The sequence below is a fragment of the Capricornis sumatraensis genome, chromosome 14 (assembly GCF_032405125.1).
Source record: "Capricornis sumatraensis isolate serow.1 chromosome 14, serow.2, whole genome shotgun sequence".
NCBI classification, from domain to species: domain Eukaryota; kingdom Metazoa; phylum Chordata; class Mammalia; order Artiodactyla; family Bovidae; genus Capricornis; species Capricornis sumatraensis.
Window position 1 is genome coordinate 19,825,640 of NC_091082.1, and position 22,018 is coordinate 19,847,657.

Genomic DNA, 22,018 nt, shown 5'->3' on the forward strand with positions numbered 1-22,018 from the left:
CAATAACTACAATTAATTCAGTGCTACCAACAGCACTGAAAGAAGAATGCTAAACTAGGTACATCTGTGCACATTTAAAACCCTGAAGACCTCAAAGGAGGTTACCATAATCCCATTTTTCAGATGAAAAAATCAATACCTAATCTGTTGCAACAGAGAGGCAAAGAAATCAAAATAGGTGCTCTCCTCAGTCTCCCTCATATCAAGAGTATGCCCCAAATCTACAATAAGCACATTATAAAAGAATTTTTAAAAACCAGTATGGAAAAATCACTTGGGGAGAACTACTGTAAGAGGGATCCAAGTGAAGCTAAGAGTACAAAGAAAACATTCAATTTAATGGTGAAATCTTAGAAAAGTCTATGAAAATGCAGATATAATAAAAAATAAACTATGCACAAAATATTAATATGTTAAAAGTTAAGTATTTACTTCATGTAACAGGTAAAGATATACAATTGACTTCCAAAAGCTTAAGACATATAATGAGTGACTGACAGAAAACATACAATGCTCTGTTTTGTTCAGGGGTACACCTTTATGTTGCTCAGGCTGACAAAGGACAGAGTGCCCCTCCCATTCCCCAAAACATCAAGAGAGTCAGCAAGTTCTGAAAATTATTTCAAGTGTAATGTTCTCAAGCAAAAACATGCCAATCTAAATATAGAATGCAGAAAATTATGAAAGTAATATTCTTACTTACAATTATGTGACCATACATTAAAATCTCAACACTTTACATACTTTTTGGATCAAAATAAATAGTTTAAGTAATTAAGCCTCTTTATATATATGAGCCCTAGCAGGTAAACTTGGAAAAGCCTAACTAGCTAAGCTGTCACACCCTCAATATGATAACATCTTTGTAGTGATTTTATCTCAAAGAATAAAGAGCTTATAAAAACACAAGGCTACAGTAAAACACATTCTAGTTACTGGAGAAGAGAAGGGTTCTCATAATATTTAAATAAACCAGTCTTCATAGCTTTGAATGAAAATTGTATCATTAGTCATGTAATATTAAGTTCATCACTGGAAGTAGAGTTGCCTACATTTACACATACAACAAACTGAGATTATACATAAAATTATAAACTCATAATAAAAGTAGCCATCATTTATCTACTGAGTCCTTTCTGTGCTAGGCACTTTACTCACTCAATAATACTATGAAGTAAATTCTATCCTTATTATAGAAAAAAACCTCTGGCAAAAAGGTTACATAACCATCTCAACTTAATTAGTCGCAGAATGAATGGAAGAGCTGAGATTCAAAGCCAGGACTGACTTCAAAGCTTTAAATTTCTGTTTCCAACTGACTGACTTCTTTTTAGCAAGCCAGCACTGCCTTTATTTAGAGCAGGGATTTCAAACTCAAAGGCCAATAGAATCTAAGTGGTGTACAGAAGTCAAGAAGGTGACATAAAAGACCAGAGTAGTGAGGCTTGGAGCAACCCGGAGAACTCGTAGCAGGTAGAGAAAGTAAACTGCTCAGGTGGACATGGGGCTGTCATGCTGGACTGTGGGCCCAGAGGCTTCTCAAGGGGCTGGAAATGCAAACTGTTTATGTCACAGACTCCGATCTTTAAAGTGTTGGTGAATAAAATAAAATTCATGTGGGGCCACAGTGAAGGACCCCAGAAATGCATCAAGAGGCCCAGGCAAGCACAGACAGGCAAGCTGCACCTAGCTCTGGAAAGTTCCTTTCCCAGAGGCACCCTTGAAACACACAGAGTAACCCATCTCCTTTCCAATCTTTCAAAGTGACACATCCTTCCCCCCGGGCATTGCTCCTTCCTGCCTTCTGATCCCTCGCTGTAAAAATGTGCTCTTCTGCAATATTTATGTCAGCTCCTACTCAAACTCTGGACCTTACTTCAAGAGCTACCCCCTCAGTGAAGTGTTCTGACTCCCATAGAATACCAATTTTAGATTTTATGGCACAATGGGTTTGCACACACCTGGCACAGTCATAATTGCACGAGAGCCATGTGCCTCTCCAACAGTCCATTTAAAAAGAGTCCACGTGCATGTCTGGTTGTGCACACCAGTGCTGTGAGCCTAGCCTAGCACACATCTCCAACAGTCCATTTAAAAAGAGTCCACGTGCTTGTCTGGTTGTGCACACCAGTGCTTTGAGCCTAGCCTAGCACACAACAAGCACCCAGCAAACATCTGCTGAAGGGAAAGTAGAGGGAGGCGAGTCTCACGTAAGAAGTCTTGATCAGCTATCCCCATCTCCCACCGGCCTGGGCTCCGGACCCACCTCCACAGTAGCCCCGGTACTATTTGGTACAATTCGAGCCCAGATGAGCAAATGTAACTGACAATGTAACTTTGTGAAAATTGAGATTCTGGATCCTTCTGAAAAGTGAAAACTGATGGTGCTATTATTAGACCTCTCACACAGATATGGGAAACCCACCCCAGTTTACGATCAGGAAAATGGTTTCCCAAAAAAAGAGATCATAAGAACTATGATGAGTGTTGGAGTGGCTTCAAATAACAACCTGAAATGAAAGCTTTTCATTTGTATGATTTCAGAGTGCAAAAGGTTTCCTCAAAAATAAAAACAGCAAAAGGAGTCAATGATATTCAGTAAGAACAGGAGCTAGAATATGTGGCCCTTTCACATAAACAAGCTAGACTGGGAGGTTAAAATAAAGCGGTTCGTGATGAAGGATTGCCACATCTTCTCATTCCCTCTCCAATGGAACCATAGGTTTGCTACCACCCAACAAAAAAAGGTTCATCACTAGCTCTTATTTACTATACAATGAAAAGCATTTTCTAGTGGCATGTTTTTAGTCTAAAAAGGCCCCTTTCATTAGAGAAATTCATGAAAATATACTCTGAAGTCCTCCATAGCGAACAGTTCCTACTCCCAAACCATGACTCCTAAGATCACGTCAATTAAACTGATTCCATGCAACTCTGGTTCTCTGCAATGTTCTCAACAGGAGGGAGAAAGGGACCAACCTGGGGGGTAAACAAGCCCGGGAAAGAGTCCACACTCTTTCAGTTAAGATATTTAGAATTTTAAAATGACGACATTCCTGTACCACAAAATATGTTTAATCCAGTATTTCTTGAACATTAGAGAACCCAAGTGACACATGTGGAGGGAAGTCTGTCAACCAGGAAAGCCCCCAGCTATTCTTCAACATAACGGTCCTGTGCCCCTGCATTTCTTGGCACGATTCAAAAGCTAACCAGAGGCCCAACTACACAAACTTGTGACTTTAAAGATGCCTGGGCTTCTGTTTCTATAATAAACTTAAACAAATCATCATCTTCATGAAACGTTACAAAATACACTGCCTGGACCTTTACTTCTATAGATTTCAATTATGATTCTTAACGAAGTATTATCAAAACACATATCCTTGGAAATTCCCCAGTGGTCCAGTGATTAGGGCTCCATGCTTCTACTTCTGGCGGCATGAGTTCAATCCCTAGTCAGGGAATTAAGATCCTTCAAGCATCACAGGGCATCCAAAAAAGATGCAGGAAAAAAAAAAAAAAAAACCCACATATTCCTTCTGTATAATACATGTAAAGAACTCATTTGTACAAAAATTTTCTAGTCTGCATAAGTCAACTTACTAGTTTAGTCTAAAATCGAAGAGAACTCTAGTGTCTTGAACTTAAAAGATATGTAGATCAATCCTAATGAAGACTGAAACTAACCTTAATAACTATGTATATCAACGAGGCATTTCAAAACCCTGAAGAACAAGGGTAGCAAAAATAAGCTGCACATAAATCAGTAAAGAAGTCATATCTGTACAACAAAGCCTTTAACATACTCTTAATAGCTTTGTACATTTGCGTGGATCTCACAGGAGAAACTTTCTTAATTGGAGAATAAGGTAGAAAGCTGGTGACATTCACAAGCTCACAAACAGGTAATAATTAAAAAAAAAAGGGGGGGGGGAATTACACTGAACGGATGAGTTAGAAGTTCAACTAAAATTTCAAAGCTTTTAGATTCAAAGTTCTCAGTGTATTATTCTCTAACAATGCTAAAATGAATCAGGTCATAAGCAGGACAGAGATTCAAACCAGGCATTAAAACATTAAAAGTACTAGCAATTTAACCATGTTTAGTCTTTCTGCTGCATTCCTACACAATGTGTTTCTGTGATTAGTCCTGTAAAATCATACACCATAGAACTGTTTAAATTTGTCTCTTACAAGTATATTTAGGAACAAAGACTCTGATAAGGAAGTACAGCCTCATCATTCTCACCCTGTTTAATTAAGAAGCTGTCTTGGATTTTAGAAAAACGGTTCTGTAAAGAGCGTCTATTAAAAACTATCACAGATTTTATTACTTGCATAGAAGTTCAATTATGAAATCTATTTCACAGCATTTCAGATGAGACAAAAGTAAAACCAACAGTGACAAAAATAACCACAAAAACCTTACTTTGATGGCTACGTAACAGCATCAGTTCTATAGTTCACTTGGAGAATGGCCAATAGGCAAGTTCTGCCCCCAAATAAATGTCAATAAATAAATCTCTAAGAATTTAAGTTAAATCTTACAGCTGTGAGTTACCTTTTGAAGTCAGGAAGAACCAAGCAGATCTCATAAAACGGTTTACCTAGTCTTTTATCATGTTCCCCTCACCCACTCCACTCCGGTGACCTGGCCCGCACTCTGCAGCGTATGGGGCCTCAGTCCTGACCCCCGCACGTCTTTCACACAATGCTCTTCACCAATTCTCTCCTCAGCTGTCACCTTCTCAGAGAGGCTTCTCTGACTCCTCTGTCTAAAGAGTCCTATCGGTTTATTCACAGCAACAACCCTAGCAACCAGAACAATGTCTGACACCAGTGCTCAATAAGCACTTGTTGAATGAATAAGGAATCCTCATACAGTTTTAATAATATAAAATCAAATCTGATGACAGTTTAAAAATAAGTGTATTAGCAAAACAGAGATAAAGACAAATACCATGTGATTTCATTCATACGCAGAAACCAAAAAAAAACACAACAAAACAAATGGAAACACTCAAGAAAAACTCACTGATACAAAGATGACTGCATTAACCATAAGTGGTTACCAGAAATACAGGTAGTTGGGAGGTGAGAGACATGGGTGAGGGGATCAGCTGCATGATAATTAGACTTGTGGTGATCGCTCAGTAGCGTTCACAGATGTTAAATTACAACGCTGTACAACTGAAACTTATTTTTTCTAAAAAAAAAAAATAGGGCTTGGTCAGATCATCTAGAAATAATAATCTTTAGGAGGTTAAAAAATAAAAAAGACAAGTTTGCTAAAACTGAGCCCAAGGCTTACAATCGCAGACATTAAGTATTCGGATGTGTCAAGTATGCAATCTGTAGCATGACATGAACTACTACAGTCTGTCTTTTCAGGACATGAGATATTACGGCAAAGAACTCTCCCAAATGGAACCTCGTATCTCATCACTAACTTTAAAATCTCCAACCAGGCAGCATCCAATCTACTTGCAAGTTAATCAAAACAACTTTCATTTAAACATACTCAGCTTAAAAAATAAAAAAGACACCCATGAATCAAATAATACCCCTCAGCTCTGTCAGCACAACTGGTCATTAAAGATAAATGTCTGAAATAGAAACTACTAGAGAACACAGATTTCCTTCAACATCTGCTACTCACATAAAATGACTGGAACAAAAGAACCTCTGCAGTCAGAGTGACTTACCGTCACAGACTTGAGAGTCATCCCATGGTAGGTGCCCATAGTGTCAATTTTGAAACCTTCCGTTTCTATAAAGAAAGTGAGATTACCATTAGATTTTATATATTTTATGATAAATAGCAAATCTAAAGTAATAATCTACATTATATCTGATAGCTCAACAGAATAACAAAGCCTTGAATCTACTAGACAAACAGTTAAATTACATACTTGTGAAGATGGAAACTTTCAAAGGAATACCAGCTCAAAGATGCAAACAATACACACCAATGGGCCCAAAGTACAGAAGCTGGTTAGGATTGTCTCTACAACTGTGTTCAAGTCATACAGCTGGTTGGAAATACAAAAAGCTAAACTGAATAAAATATTTTATAATCCCCAAGTTATTTAGTCCTAATATGAACTCTTTACCATAAAGATCTGTGTTCCAAAGTAACAATCACCAGTACACGTTTTGTAATTCGTAGAAAAGCAACACTAAATATTGACAGGCACTCCAGGACAGAGTCTCAGTATACCTTTCTGTAACAGGTCAGAGAGGTAAATACTTTACACACTGCAAACCATACAGTCTGTCACAACTCCTGAATTCTGCAGTTGGAGCGCAAAGGCAGGATGAACAACGTAAGTAATCAAATAAGTACAGCCTGATTCTACCCCAGGAGATTCAGATTTGGTCTATGGGCTGTAACCTGCCAACCCCTACTTGACAAAAGTCATTCCAAGAGAAAAATTGGATAAAAGGATGAACTACCATCTTTCTACACCATATGTTCAGTACATACCTTTATCCAGCCAATGAAACAAGCACACAAAATTCACTGCATCAAGGCAACAAACTCTTTAATAAACTTACGGGGATTTCAGATTATGCAGGAAAGAAATCATAAATGCTACCCTTTTACAGTTGCTTCTCTCTCATTTTTTCATGAATGAGATAAATGAAGAGCCCAAGAAAAGTTACACTGACATTAGTCCCACCCTCACTAAGCACCTTGCTGATATGGCAACGGCTCATTGCTGAATGAGCCATGGAGCCATCACAAAGCCAGTCCTCAAGTGGTTACTCCAGTCTATGCACCCAAGTCCTCAATGCACACCTTTATAACTGGGGAAATATGATTTGATATGTAGAGTTTCTACCCTAAAGTAAACTTCTGAGAAATAGAATTAAGGCTAACAATAGCAATTATTTATAGGTAGCTTATTATATACACCAGTCACTATTCTGGGGACTTTATTAACTAGTTTAATCCCCACAATAACCCAAAGAGATAGGGACTACTACTAAATACTATTGGTATTGTAATGACACACAGAAGGAAACCGAGACAGACTACTGTTAAAGTAATATCAAAACTTTTCTGTAAAATGCCAGACAGTATTTTTAGGCTTTGCGGGCCACATGATCTCTGTCACAATTCAACACTGCTGTCACAGTGCTAGAGACACGGGTAAAATAAAAATGAATGAGTGTGGCTGTTTTCCAACAAACGTAATTCAGAAAAACATGTAGTGGCAAAGACTTGGCCTGCAGACGTTTGCCAACTCCTGCTCCCACATGAGGTCGCGCTGCCTCTCGGGTTCAGCACAACCACAGGAAGGGGAAGAGAAAGATCAAGTAACTCGCCTTCTTTTCCTTTGAATCTTTCCTGGTCATATCTGTTGTAAGCAGCCGGGATAGGCTGTTTGGTACGCAATGTGGGATCCTGCAGAAAAACATCGTTAAGTTATATGTCAATATTGTCTAAACTGTTACTTAATAGTTATAATAAAAATCACAATAAAGCTATTGTTTTCTAAGCTTTCCTCTTAATATTTTGGCCAATAAGACCAAAACAAGGAGTAGACAAATCTGGGGAATCATCTGAAGCTGATTTTCAAGATACTGTTTACTGCTAGAACACCAACCCAACTAGGCAGGAGGTAAAGAACACCAAGTAAATGTGCACCAAGGCAAAAAACAGGATTCTCAGAAACTGCAGAAATAACATGGGTGCACTTAATAATCTCATTATGGTTAAATTTCTTTAAAAATAAACTCACTTCACTCATGAATTATTTTTCTTTAACACAAAAAACAAACTTTTAATTCAAACCGTATTCAACTGGCATGTTGGAGTCTTTTAACTGAATTATTCCCCAGATTATTAATCCTTATATTAAATAAATAAAATAATGACAATAAACCCATTTATCAAAGTACAGTGCAAAGCTGAAGTTAACAAAGCTGTTTTCTTAAAACACTCAGAAAAACTTGCCAATCTAACATATAATTAATTCACAAATACTTTCTATAAAAGTCTATGATAAACTAAAAAAGTATATTTAAAGAATATTCCCAAAATTGCTTGGGAAATTCATGTTATTTGTAAAGACTGAAATATTCTTCATTTTGTTACAATAGGATGCTACCGCAATTATTACTCCAAATCAAACATATTCATTCAAGAGTGTCACTAGGTATATACTTCCACAGTCAAATGCCAAACATTAAAATTTTCAAGTAGTTTAAACTACTTGATTATGAGAATACAGAGAATATTCAATCACAAAGGTAACAGTTGAACTGTTTTAGGAGTTGATGTTTAAGTTTCCTACCAATTGCTATTCAACAAGTCCACCAATTCATAATTATAAACAGTTTTGCATAACAGCACTTATCACTGCCTTTTTTATTTATCTGTATGTCCCACTAGACTCTAAGTGCAAAGGAAGCTTTTCACTCTTACACATCTTGTATCTGTCGGCACACTGCCTGACAATAAGAGGCACTTAAAAATGTGCACCTCTGGTTGACTCATGCCGACATATGGCAAAAACCACAATACTGTAAAGCAATTATCCTCCAATTTAAAAAAAAATACCTGGCCAGCAAGTCACCTGACCTGTTTATCTAAATACTAGCAAAAATTCACTACCTCGAAAAGGTTAAACACCAAGAATTTCATGAACAAATAAACCTACTTACTCTTGCAAAGACTGTATTAGTACTCTACCAAATTTTGACATACTTTTAGAAATTATAAAATGAAAAAGGTTTTATTTGCATGTTATTTTTCCTTTGCTGAATCTTATGAAACTGGCTTCATAGATTTCATTTATATGTGGAATCTAAAAAAAGAAAACAAATCAACAAACCAAACAAAACAGAAACACACTCACAGAAAGATGTAGAACAAATGTGCGGTCATTACAAGGGTTGGGAGGAGTTGGAACAAAACAAATAAAAGGGATTAGGAGGTACAAACTTCCAATTATAAAATAATTAAGTCACAAGGATGCAATATACAGCATGGGGAATACAGTCAATAAATAATATTGCAATAACTCTGTATGGTAACAGATGGTTACTAGACTTCTGGTTCTGATCAATTTGCAATATATATAAATGTCAAATCACTGTGCTGTATACCTGAAAAAATATAATTTTGTATGTCTCAATTCTAAAATAAATAAGTAGATAAATACTTAAAGATGTTTTCAATATTATAACACCGAATAATCACTTTTAATAAAACTACTATAGAAGCAACAAAATGTTCTTACAACAGGTGCTGCATTTGGGGCCGGTCGCTGTTCGGGTGCACGCCCTTCTTCTCTGGCCTTTACTGACTGAAGAATTGCAAAAATATTCTTGGAAAAATTCTGAAACAGAAATGGATTTCAATTATTGAGTCCACTTAAAATTAAATACTCAATAAACAATTTCAGATTCAGTTTTCTCTATTAATTCTTCCCTTACTACATCATAATGAGGCATGATTACTATACACGAAAGTAAAAATCTACTACTACTAGGAAATTCATCCAAAGACCAGTTATTATAAACCCAATGTTATTCACTTATTTTCATTTTACCTAAAGTACACAGCTGGCTATAATTTCACTGATATTCTCCATTTATTCAAAAAATGTAAGCAGCAAACAAGGTTAACATTTAAAAACAAAAGTATAGCAGATTTGTTGTCAAGGGGGCTTCTTAGTTGTAGAAGAAATGAAATATTCTGAAAGAAATCAACTATTAAAGTTTCTTCTTGATGAACTCCAGTGCTAATTTCAGACTGCTACACTTCATAGGTTGAAAGTTCGAGATACTGTTAGGAGTCAACAGGCACTTTTCAAAGCTGTGTGAGTTGGAAAGATTTTTAAAAACATAACAACTTTTACATGAACAACCTTAGCAACATTGAACAAAGCTGACAAATCTGACCACTCCTTCATGAAATATTCTTTCACCTGAGACTATCCCCCTCAGTTCGCTTGGGGCTCTAACTCTGCCTGTTAATCACTTATCATTTTAAGCAACATTCTGTCTCCTGTTGAAGAATATAACCTTTGTGAAAACCAGGACCAAGGCACCCAGTCAGTGCCCCCATGTGCCTGCTGGACGATGTCACATAAACGTTACACAAATAAACATGGATAGGAGAGGAGAGACAGCCTGAAACATAATGTTAACCACTGCCACAGGAACAGTACTTACTAGTTCCTATAATTCTTTAGGACAACAAACATACATCTCACAACCACTTACTCTTAAAAATTATGGCACACCCCAAAGAGACTTTGTTTATATAGGTTATAATATTTATCAAATTAGAGATCTGAACTATTTTTAAAATAGTAATTCCTTCAAAAATGAGGGGGAAAGGTATTCTAAGTAAAAATAACTTGTTTTCATGAAAAACTATTTTCCAAAATGTACAAAATGTTAATGACAAGCAAGTGTGACACTATGTTAAATTTAGGAAACTGCTATGGCCTCAGTAGCAAAAAGGAACCTCCCAAATTCTAACTTTCTTTTAACTGACAAAAAAATACTGCCAATTTCATTTCTTGAACCAACAGCCTTTCCTCCCTCATTTTCCAAAAAATGCCAAATGCACATGTGCTTTTCATGGAGACAATCATCATATTTTGGTATGCAGAAGTGCTTTGCATGTTCTGATTTCATCACAGAAAATACTGGTAAGAATATACCTAAAGGTTAAGATTTAATAAAACTAGTGAATTTTTGAATTTCATCAAGGACATCATTAGCAGTGAAGAACAAAATGGCCACTAGCAAAGACTGGTGCCAATGCTTTAATTCACATCAAGATACCAGCAGTTAACCAACCACTGCTTTTGCACCAGAAATGCAAAGGTCAACACAGTGACAAATGCAAATAAAGTCTTAATCTTATTAAGAAAACAGCTGAAAACATGAAAAGCAAATTTCACTATTTTAAAACTCTAGAAAAAAATTAAAATGTTACTAATTTTATGTGGTAGAATTACAAGTGAGTATTATACCCTCCTTTTAGTGATTTCTTTTATCAATTTTTCAACAATGACTATTTATTAGTGTGTATAAATTTAAAAGTATATCTTAAACAGTATCATAAAATTAGACTGCTTTTTTGAGACGTGCTTGCAATGGAATTTTGAAAAAATAACTTTTGCTCAAGAAACTCAGCTAATAAGAAAACCCTGATAGGTGGTAATAATGAAGATCTGTTTAAAATCATAGGGCCATTCAGGGCAATAAGCACCTAAAAGTTTTTTGTTTTTTTTTTTTAAGAGTTTGTCAGATGAAAACAGTATACAGAGGGACTACCTACCAGTCAAAATCATCATTTTGATTTTTTAAAATGTTAATACTCACAGAAGCAAACCTAGCTACAAAACAGTTCTTCTAATACTAACTTATTTTTAAATTACACATTGGTGCCAACAATGCTAAACTCTACTACAACACTTAGTTTTGAAATAGTGGTACAATCCTGCCACCTAGAGCTCAAAAAAGTTATTCATTTCAAATATTACAATGAACACTGGTAGAATATAAGTAATAATACTTAACTATTAGCCACCCTAGGCATTAAAAATGAGTATCAACAGATCTATCTATGATGGCTCCCTCATAGCTCAGGTGGTAAAGAATCCGCCTGCAGTGCAGGAGACCCTGGGTTTGATTCCTGGGTTGGGAAGATCTGCTGGAGAAGGGAAAGGCTACCCACTCCAGTATTCTGGCCTGGAGAATTCCATGGACTATACAGTCCATGGGGTCGCAAAGAGTTGGACATGACTGAGTGACTTTCACTTTCTTTCATCAACAGATCACTTAAATACAAACTTAAGATTTACTCGTGTTTTCAGATTTCTTCATAATTCTAAGCTCTGGAGAATGATTCTTAATCTTGACACCAACTGCTCTACAAAACAAGTCAAAGTACAAGAGAAAAAAATTATTCGCTTCATATATTCCTTCTACTAGCTATTCTACTAAAATGGCACAGTGAACTTAGGGCCAGAATCCAAAAAATGTGCAAACAAAATGAGTCTGCCTGGACCAATGAAGAAGTTCACTTTCATCAATAATCTCACAATTTCTAAAAAATCTTCTCACCAAATCATCACTGTGAACTGTGTCTCAGTGAAGAATTAACATTTAAGAGAAAATTCAGATGTGTGGGAGAAAAAGAGAGGTAAAAATAGGTAAGTGAAACAGAATTGATTCAACCTTTTTGGAGATCTATTAAGACACTGAATATCCAGTATCTTTCAACTTATCTTTCAAAATTTAAAGTGCATTCTCCTTTAACCAGCAACTGGCTTCTAGGCATTAATGCCTCTGCTATGTAGTCATAAACGCATGAAGGTGTATGTAAAAGGATGTTTTTAAATGCAGTTATTTATAATCATGAATAGGAAACGAGAGAAGACGACAGGAGAGAGAAGGAGGCAGGAAAAAGGGGAAAGGAAATGAAGAAAACCCACCATCCTGCAGCCAAAAACAAAACAACTCCATTAATGAGGAACCAGCAAACAGTGCCACAACCACCCAACAGAAGAGAATGTATCAAATACACAAACAAATTAATGTTTGTTGGGCCATTCTCATTAAGTTCTCTACTTTGTGAGGAAAAAAAATCAATATTGGTGTTAATGACCAGCGAGCTTACCATCAAGATTCCCTGTTCATTGGGTTTAAGCAAAAAATCTCACCAATAAGAAAACTGTAAATCTCTGGATTTACAAACAAAGCGCAAAGAAAGGGACTCGCACTTTGACTCAGATTTTTTTCATCAGCTTCTCTGGTGACCAACCACCAATCATGCACTAGCATGGAATGGTAAACAGATCAGTTAGAAAGCTAAATGATTACTGCTCTCTTAGATACAAAAAACTTCCTCCTCACAGGAAATTTTAACCAACTTTAAAATCAGCCGTAGTTGAAACACACACAGACACTAACAAACAAGAAGTGGAATATAATTACCTTTCCTGTGCTCTGTAAAATAGTTGTTCGCGTCCGCCACACCCTTTCTCTGCTGACAATATCTCGGGTCACATCTACTTCAGCATCCACAAAACTCCTCTGTTTTAAGGCAGTTATATCATCATCTAAGTCAGTCTTAATGGTAGATCTTTTCTTAGCCATAATTTTGGCTTTGATTGCGGCAATTTTTTCCACTGACATAGCTTCAGACAAAGACCTGAAAGCAAAGTCTTTTTTAATATTCACAGCAAGGATCTCTTGAGCACACTATAAAATATTTTGCTACATTTATAACTTCCTGGTAATAATACTTTAAGTGGCAATAATTAAGATTTCCTCCATATATACATAAAACTGACACACTTGATAACTTACAACCATGTAAGGGTCCACATAAAAACACTATAAGCAAATTAGTAATTTTTAGGAGGAACGATGCACAATATTTTTCACATTTTTAAAAATCTCTTCCCCTACCCAAATAATTAATTAATACAGACTTTTAGATTGATCACCATCAACCAATCAGAGAATTCTGCACAAGCCGATCACATATCCTGGGACACCGCTCCCTCCGTCTTTAAAAATACTTTGCTGAAACCCATCAGAGTTTGGGTTTTCTGAGCACAAGGCACCTGTCCTTCTTGTGTGGCCCTGTAATAAACCTTTCTCTGCTCTCCCTCCACAAAAAAGCCTTTTATATGAGACTTTTATTTGCTAACCCTCCCCATCCTGCATACAAATTACACACACACACACACACACACACACCCATAAGCATGTGCACACAACACATTGAAAGGCAGGGGGGAAAATTTCATTCTGTAAAGAATCCAAAGTTTAGGTTTTCCTTGAAATTTATTTCAAGGTTTCAATCTATGTTATAATATACAACATATCAATTTTACTGCTGACAGAGACATTTATGTGCCACATAAACATATACCCCTTTTAAAGTCTGGAAGATAAAACAATACTTTGAAGGTCTCATTTTCTTTCTTTTACTTCATTTTCAAAAAGCACTGAAATAGCAAACAGAAGCTATGCTTTCAGAAGTAATGAAAAAAAACAGACAACAATTAAAGTATAGATTTCATTAAAATCATATGCTTAGTGTTATTTCTCACAACGTAAAAACAAGAAAGAGTTTGGATACCTTAACTGCAGTTGATAAAATTATTACTCTAATCACAAGATGACAATCTTGAAATACGTTTAAACAACATGTGGGGAAAAGACAGGAATTCCTGCAGGTGTAAACATGGTAGTATTATGCAGTATGCTATTTTATTTCCATCAGGTATGGAAGTACTTTACAGCAGATGCTCAATATGTATCAGCATTTGACTTATTTTATATAATACTATGCAACTTTCTCTTAAAATCAAAAGCATACCAGCGCACCTTGAGCCAAATTCAAACACTTTTCTAAATTATAATCAAAACGTGCACTGGACAAGCTCTGGAGTTTTACTTCCAGCCAAGATGAAGTAACAGAGACTGGTTAATCCTCCTACCTTGAAACAATCAGTCAAAATATATGAAACAATAGTTTACTCACTATCTTCTATCAAGTAATGAAAGATAGTGATCTCTCACACATGAAAACTAAGTAAGCAAGCCCTATGGAGGTTGCAATTTACAGCCTTCAAAGTTCCCAACACAGCACAGGGAGGAGAACTCAGGCAAAACTTACCATATATCCTGATTTGGGGAAACAGAGCTGGGATTCCAGTAAGATCAAAGGGTACACCAACTCACAGGCCAGAGTGCCTGAGAAGAGAGAGCTGCACAGGACCCCTCGAGTACTCTGGCAGATTACTGATTAGCCCATAAGTAGTTGGAAACTAAAGTGAGGAACAGAACCACCTAGAGGGAACGGAGTCCAGCACCCACACAGGAGGAAGAGCAAAACCTAGTCCCATCAGCCAGACTGAAAACCTCATATTTATGGGGCGTTAGATGGAGTTAACGGTCAAAATGGTTCTGTCTCAACAGTGGGCAGTAACTACCCTAACTCCACACTGTTCAAACAACAATTCTTAAATCCTAACTAAACACTGTTCAAACAACAATTCTTAATAAATTAAAAAATCAAGACTCAAAAGGAACGAACTGTTTCAAAGGATTAACTATGTCCCAAAACCAAAGAAAATTTAGAAAAACACAAAAACATCCAGCACTCAAAAACGTAAGATGCACAACGTCTGGTATCCAAACAGTACAAGGCATATAAAGGAGCAGGAAAATGTGAGCCAGAATGAGGAGAAATCTAAAGTGAAAAACACTGCAGGGCTGACAAAGGCACCAAAATAATACAACTATTCCACACACGCAACAAAGAGAGACACGGACTGTATATTTAACTTGTAAAGGTAAAAAATACGATGCTCGAGACTACCAATATAATAAGAATATAATTACATTAAGAAAAAATGAGAGAACTACATACAGAACTATAGAAACTATCCAAAATGAACAGAAAAAAGAACCAATCCAAAAAAAGAAAAGAACATAAGTGAGCTGTTGAATAATTACGAGTACGAGTAATTAGGTCAGAAAGACGGGAGAAAAGGAAAAAAAAAATTTGAGGAAGCAGCATAAAAGCTTTTCTAAATTCACTGAAAATTATGAACCCAAAAATCCCCTCAAAAACTCAAGCACGAGAAACATGAAGAACACTCTCCCAAGTTATGTGATTAATTCAATAGTTCCAAACCTACAATACAGAAAACTTTTTAAGAAGTCAAAGGAAAAAAGCCACATTTAAAGATACAGAAGAGAATTCCCTGGTGGTTCAGTGGTCAGGACTCCATGCTTTCACTACCAAAGAGCTCAGGTTCAATCTCTGATCAGGGAACAAAGATCCCACAAGCCACAAGGTGCAACCAAAAAAAGAAAAAGGGGTAACAGCAGATTTTTAACCAAAAACAACACAATCAAGGAGAGAGTGGTATATCACACTTTAAAAAGAGGTAGTCTAGAATTCCATATCCAGTGAAAATTTTTTAAAAGGGGGGGAGGTGATTTTTCTGAAATAAAAAAGTTGAAAGAAACACCAGCAGTCCTAAACAGAAATAAATGTTAAAAGAAGAACATTAAATTAAAAAAACAAAAACAGTTAAGTCAGTCAGGCCAAAGAGGAAAAAAATGGGTACACAAGTCTACAACAGGGAAGAAGAGGCATGCAGATAGTACACAGCATTTTCCCTAGATGTTTAAACAAGAGTAAGAACAATGCACTGTGGTGTTTGGAACGCGTGTATGAGCAAAACGTATGACAACAGCAGCACAAATGCCGAGAGAACAGGAAGCCCCTGGTGCTGAGGTTCCTGCACTGCACACGAGGTGGCAGACCCTGCAGGCAGACCGTGACCCCACACACCACACGCAACGAACCCCAGCAACCACTCGAAGAGAACAGCAGCACACACTACTCAGCCAACGAAAGGGTAGAACAGAATCACAGCAAACATTCATTTAATCCAAAATCAAGTTAATTTCCATTTTAGGGAACAAAATTTTGAAAAGAACAGAGAGACAAAGAGAAAACAGCAGCAAATTATTGACCTAGAATTAAGCATGTTAATAATCACATTAAATGTAAATATTTAACGTATGGTACTTTACAGGGAAAGTCTGCTAATCACTGCTATAAACCAATAAGAGATTTCATGACAAATGAGTGGCTTGGATTATGGAATAATTTTTAAAAAGATCAATATCGTAACAGAATCAACAAACTTTCAGAAAGCATAAGCACAATGGCTTCCAATCCTCCATCATAAAAAATACTCGAGCATCTTCTTTCAAACTGAGAGCAGGGAAACACACACTGAAGAATGCAATACATGTAGACAGCATGTTAATACCCCTATTTCCACATACACTTATATATATTGCCTAAATTGCCTATTTTCTATCAAAGAAATTCTTACCTGATTTGTTCAGTCTGTACAATCCCTTCTTTGTGACCCTCCAAACGAGCAGCCAATCTCTCTTTATCAAGGCGTACACACTCTTCATCCTGAAAATAATCAGTCAGTAAATATTTTAAAATTTCACTTAACTTTTAGTACAACAAAAAAAAACAAACCCTGCAAGTAACTTTTGCCAAAGTTCCCACCTACAAAGTCCCAGGCATCACTGGCCTTGGGTCAATTTTATAATACTTTTAGTTACATACAGAACTGACTCATTGGAAAAGACCCTAATATGCGGAAAGATTGAAGGCAGGAGGAGAAGGGGACGACAGAGGATGAGATGGTTGGATGGCATCACTGACTCGATGGACATAAGTTTGATTAAAGTCCGGGAGTTGGTGATGGACAGGGAGGCTTGGTGTGCTGCAATCCAGGGGGTCGCAGTCAGACACGACTTAAGCAACTGAACTGAACTGAACATAAAAACAGTAACAAATGTATGCTGGAGCACCTAAGATTAGAACTGAAAGCTTACAAACAAACTTTAGTAAGTTTTTCCTATGATTAAGGCTTCTTTTATGATATATCATAGCTACTCTTATTCGGAAAGACAATATACAACAAAAAATTCCTTCCCCTCAGAAAAGTAACTAAATTTTATTAGTCCTAAATGTTCATTGGAAGGACTGATGCTGAAGCTGAAACCCCAATACTTTGGCCACCTGATGCGAAGAACTGACTCATTGGAAAAGACCCTGATGCTGGGAAAGACTGAAGGTGGGAGAAGAAGGGGATGATAGTGGATGAGATGGTTGGATGGCATCACCGACTCAATGGACACGAGTTTGAGCAAGCTCTGCGAGATGGTGAAGGACAGGGAGGCCTGGCGTGCTGCAGTCCATGGGGTCGCCAAGAGTCAGACACAACTGAGCGACTGAACTGAACTGATGAGGAGCCTTCACCACAGTTAAAACTTTCATCTTGGATGGAGATGGTTTTCATATGTTGCCCCAGGTCTTGAATCTTTAAGCATAGAACACCAGAAGTGAAAGCTGAATGTTTTTCAAAGGATCTTCTTCAGAACACCAGGTGCTTCCTACAAAGTGCCCATGAGCCATTTCATACCTGACTTCAACCTTTGCAACTCAGCTTCTACCTTATTTAGATATTAGAATCTCAGGTAAAAGTTAAGTCTGAAAAGTGTTTGGTTACTTAAAAAACAAAACTTAATAACTCTGATCTAGTTCAATGCCTACATTCAACAAAAGAGAAAACTGAGAACCAGAGTCAGTGTCTATGGCTAACGAATACGAAATTGTATAAAATCCATTGGTAGATTCTACAGACCCAGAAAAACGTCATGCTCTGTGTTCTAACCATGTTAAACTTAAAACAGCCATCTTGCCGGGGTGAATGAAAAAATTAATATCTCAACAAATGTGTTAAATTACATCTAAAATAAAAGTTTAACACATATTACTCAAGTTCCTTAAGAGACTGATTTTAAAGACAACTGCAGCCTAGGTTTCAACCAGATCCCAAGGTTTCTCTCTGCTGGCATAGTGCCTAGCAGGCCCTCAACAGATATTTGCTGAACTGAAAACTCTCAGTGTGTAATATGGCTACTCATGTAATTCATTTTAACTCTATAAATACTCTGGAAATAATTTCATTATGCTATTTCTTGTTGATTTTTAAAGTTATCAGAATTCTAGCAAAGCTGCAATTCTGAGATATTCAACTCTTTCAAATAATTAAACCATGAATTTCAGTTTTTCCCCAATAAATCATGTCTTTAAATTCACTTATTTTGTACACAATGTGTTACAACCTCCTTTCACACAGAAAGAGTTGTGGAAAATTTCAGTTTTGCTGTTACAAAATCTGTACCCAGCAGAGAGGAGCAGCCAGGAGCCAGACTGCCTGGGCTCTAATCCTGGTTATGTGCTCCCCAGCAAGTCACTGCTCTCTGAGCCTGTGAGCTCACAGATGACATGTGTGGCTGCCAATTTCAGGAGGTGATGGTGAGGATTACAGCAATTAATCATGTACATAAAGTACATAGAGTATCACCTAGCGCAAAATAACAACAATGAGCTAATTATCTCTATCATTATCTGAAAAAAACAAGTCTCAGAGTACACTGAAGCAAAATCACATAATCTTGGGATCAAATTTTGTCAGTGATTCTACTGTATGTATTTACCAACCAACTTTGCCCCTAAGAGTTACTTTCCTTATCTTTCTCTAACTGTGGATGCTTTGCTGTTCATGAAGCAGGCAAAAGGTACAACTATTTGATTGTTACACAAGTGTCAAATGAAAAGATTTAGAGTTTCTAGTAATGTTAACCCTACCAGTGATTACAAGTGTTATTCCTATACTGGTCATTTATTTATAGCCAATTTAGTCATTTCTCAGATTTTAAGTAAGCCTCTAATGCATTATCTTCCATTTTCAGAGTGTTTATATGTAAGTGATCTGAGGCTTGTTAAAAACTTACACAGTACTGTAATTATACAATTTAAATTCCTAACATTTTAAAACTTTGTAAAGTTTTAAGACAACCGGGCTAGTTAATAAATTATCTTTTCAACATTAACTGCATTTCTTACAGGGTTCTATTCAACATGAACTGTCCTGTTTACCAACAGTAATATTCCACTTGCTGGCTATAAAATACTACCAAATCATCTAACCTGGTAAGTCAACACTGGAAAAAGTAACTGTTCACAGCTCTTCAGAGGGGAGCAAACTCCAACACCACCTTATTCTAAGGGAAAGTGAACCACAACACAAAGGCCAAATCTGGCCCATCACCTGTTTTATGAAGTTTTTCTGGAGTACAGCCTCGCCTTGTCATTCATGCACTTCTCTGCCTACAGTGCAGAGGGGAGGAGCTGGATTAAGACAAGGCCCCAAAAGCCTGAAGGAGGCCCTCTCTGGCCCTTTATAGAAAAGGCTCTGACTATTCATCTAGTCCAACACTTCCATCAACAAGGATATAAAGGCAAAGAAAACAATTTGTCCATCATGCAGCCTGTATTATAGAATGTAAGAGCTTAAGCTAATTATTAATCAACTGCAAATATAACCACTTTTCAAGAAAAAAAGCTCTTAGGACTATGATGAGCAAAGAATCCTTACTATACACAATTTCAATCTCCATTAAAAAAAAAAAAAAAAGAATCACTTTAAAAATAAAGTTCCATTACCTCAATTCGTGGTTTTTTTGCTTCTGCCAAAACTTCATCTGCAGCTCGTTTGACTGTAAGAAAAGAAGAAATAAATGTACAGTTTGGGGACAGGTGTTTAAAAGTTCAGTATAAACATGAAACAGGACATACCTTGAGTAGATCTCTGCAGACCTATTTCTAGAGGGGCACTTCTGTCTATACTGGCCGATGTTGCTGAAGATTTAAAAAGATATGCGAAAAGATGAATATTTGAATATGTAAGATCAGAAATTTATGCAAGGGAAATACTCAAGATCTGTTACATTTCTTACTTAATATAGGATTATGTCTCTTAAAAAACTAAGTTTTAAAGCAAGTTTGTAAAAGTATTTTATTATAAAAGATTGATCTGTAATAAAAAGTTATGTAAGAGGACAAACTATTTTTGACCATTTAACTTACAATCTGACCAAAATCAACTACAAAGAACATTTCCCACATATTACAATATAGGTATGCAGAAGTGTATGAAAACATAAGTAAAAATATAGATGTACATATTAATTCACGAGGGATCAACATTAGCGCATAGCTCTGAATCAGGCGGCGAGTAGTGAGCCATGTGACAATGTAAAACAAAATGTAACACAGAGTTCGGAATAGCAAGTGCATAGGATCTAAAGACAAAAAAGCTACAAGGGCCAGGAAGACTGAGAGCTGATGAGGTCACAGAGATGAGCAGAAGCATGACTGTGCAGGTCAGGGAAGGAGGATGAGCTGTATTCCAAGTGTGATGGGAAGGCACAGGATGGCCTCGAGCAGGTGAGTGACACAATCAAGTTCAGATGCTCTTCAAAAACAGGTCCCTCTAAGTGGTGAGCAGAGACTACATGGTAGGAAACGAACAGCAAGGACCTTCAAGAGGGCTGTGCAATGGTCTAAGGAAGAAGGTGGATCAGGGTGGTTATACGATGCTAAGAACCTGTCATACTTTCAAAGATAAAGAAAGGACTTGCTGGTGGAAAGGATGTGAGCTGTGAGAGACTAGGAATCAAAGATTTCTCCAGGGTTTGTGCCTAAGCCACTACATGAATGGGGGACCATTTGCTGAGATGGAAACACTGGGAGACCACACCTGCTCTTTCATTGTCTGTGGCAAGAAGGGAAAGAGGGAGTCAGCACTCTATTTAGGATATGTTACATTTCAGACACCTGTTCAATACCCGAGAGAAGATGCTGACAGTGAATTTATAAATGTGAAGCTCAGTAAAACGTCAATGTTGGAGATAAGGAATCAAGAAAAAAAAGTGAAGTGAACAATGAGTAAAAAGAGAACCTCAAGAGTCTGTTGCCCCAAATGCCAAGTCAAGAAAAGCTTTCCAAAGGGAAGTAAGCAGTCAACAGTATCAAATGCTACTGAGGTCAGGTTAGCTGTGAAAAGCAGAGACCAAAGGATCTGCCAATCATGCGTCAGCACTGACCTTGTAAGAGTGATGTGAGTGAGACAGTGAGGAAGAGTAGACTCAAGAGAGAATCAGAGGTAAAGAGGAAGCAGTGATACCACGCAACTCCTGCAAAGAATTCTGTAATAAAAAGGAGAAGAAAAATGGAGCAGTAGAGAATAGGAAGCGTGTGTGTGCTAAGTCTGCTCAGTTGTGTCCCACTTTTTGCGACCCCATGGACTGTATCGCCAGGCTCCTCTGTCCATGGGATTCTCCAGGCAAGAATACTGGAGTGGGTTTCCATTTCCTCCTCAGGGGATCTTTCCTACCCAGAGGTAGAACCTGCATCTTATGTCTCCTGAATTGGCAGGCAGGTTCTTTAGCACTAGCACCACCTGGGAAGCCCAGCGAATAGGAAGGAGGGAGTTTAAAGTTTTTAATGAGACATTACCGTGTACATCCTAAAGGGAATGATTCAGAAGAGAACTGATGATGCAAGAAAGAA

General features: G+C 37.0%; 1 protein-coding gene across 1 annotated transcript in view; it reads right to left on the reverse strand.

The window, feature by feature from the left end:
* Nucleotides 1-22,018, reverse strand: part of CDC73 (cell division cycle 73) — an 87,781-nt gene that overhangs the window by 59,042 nt on the left and 6,721 nt on the right. The window contains exons 4-10 of the mRNA XM_068985869.1: nucleotides 20,243-20,305; nucleotides 20,111-20,163; nucleotides 16,911-16,999; nucleotides 12,973-13,189; nucleotides 9,255-9,353; nucleotides 7,336-7,414; nucleotides 5,709-5,773 (exon numbers count right to left, since the gene is read on the reverse strand). Of these exons, the coding sequence (XP_068841970.1) occupies nucleotides 5,709-5,773; nucleotides 7,336-7,414; nucleotides 9,255-9,353; nucleotides 12,973-13,189; nucleotides 16,911-16,999; nucleotides 20,111-20,163; nucleotides 20,243-20,305 (665 nt within the window). The remainder of the gene's footprint in view (nucleotides 1-5,708; nucleotides 5,774-7,335; nucleotides 7,415-9,254; nucleotides 9,354-12,972; nucleotides 13,190-16,910; nucleotides 17,000-20,110; nucleotides 20,164-20,242; nucleotides 20,306-22,018) is intronic.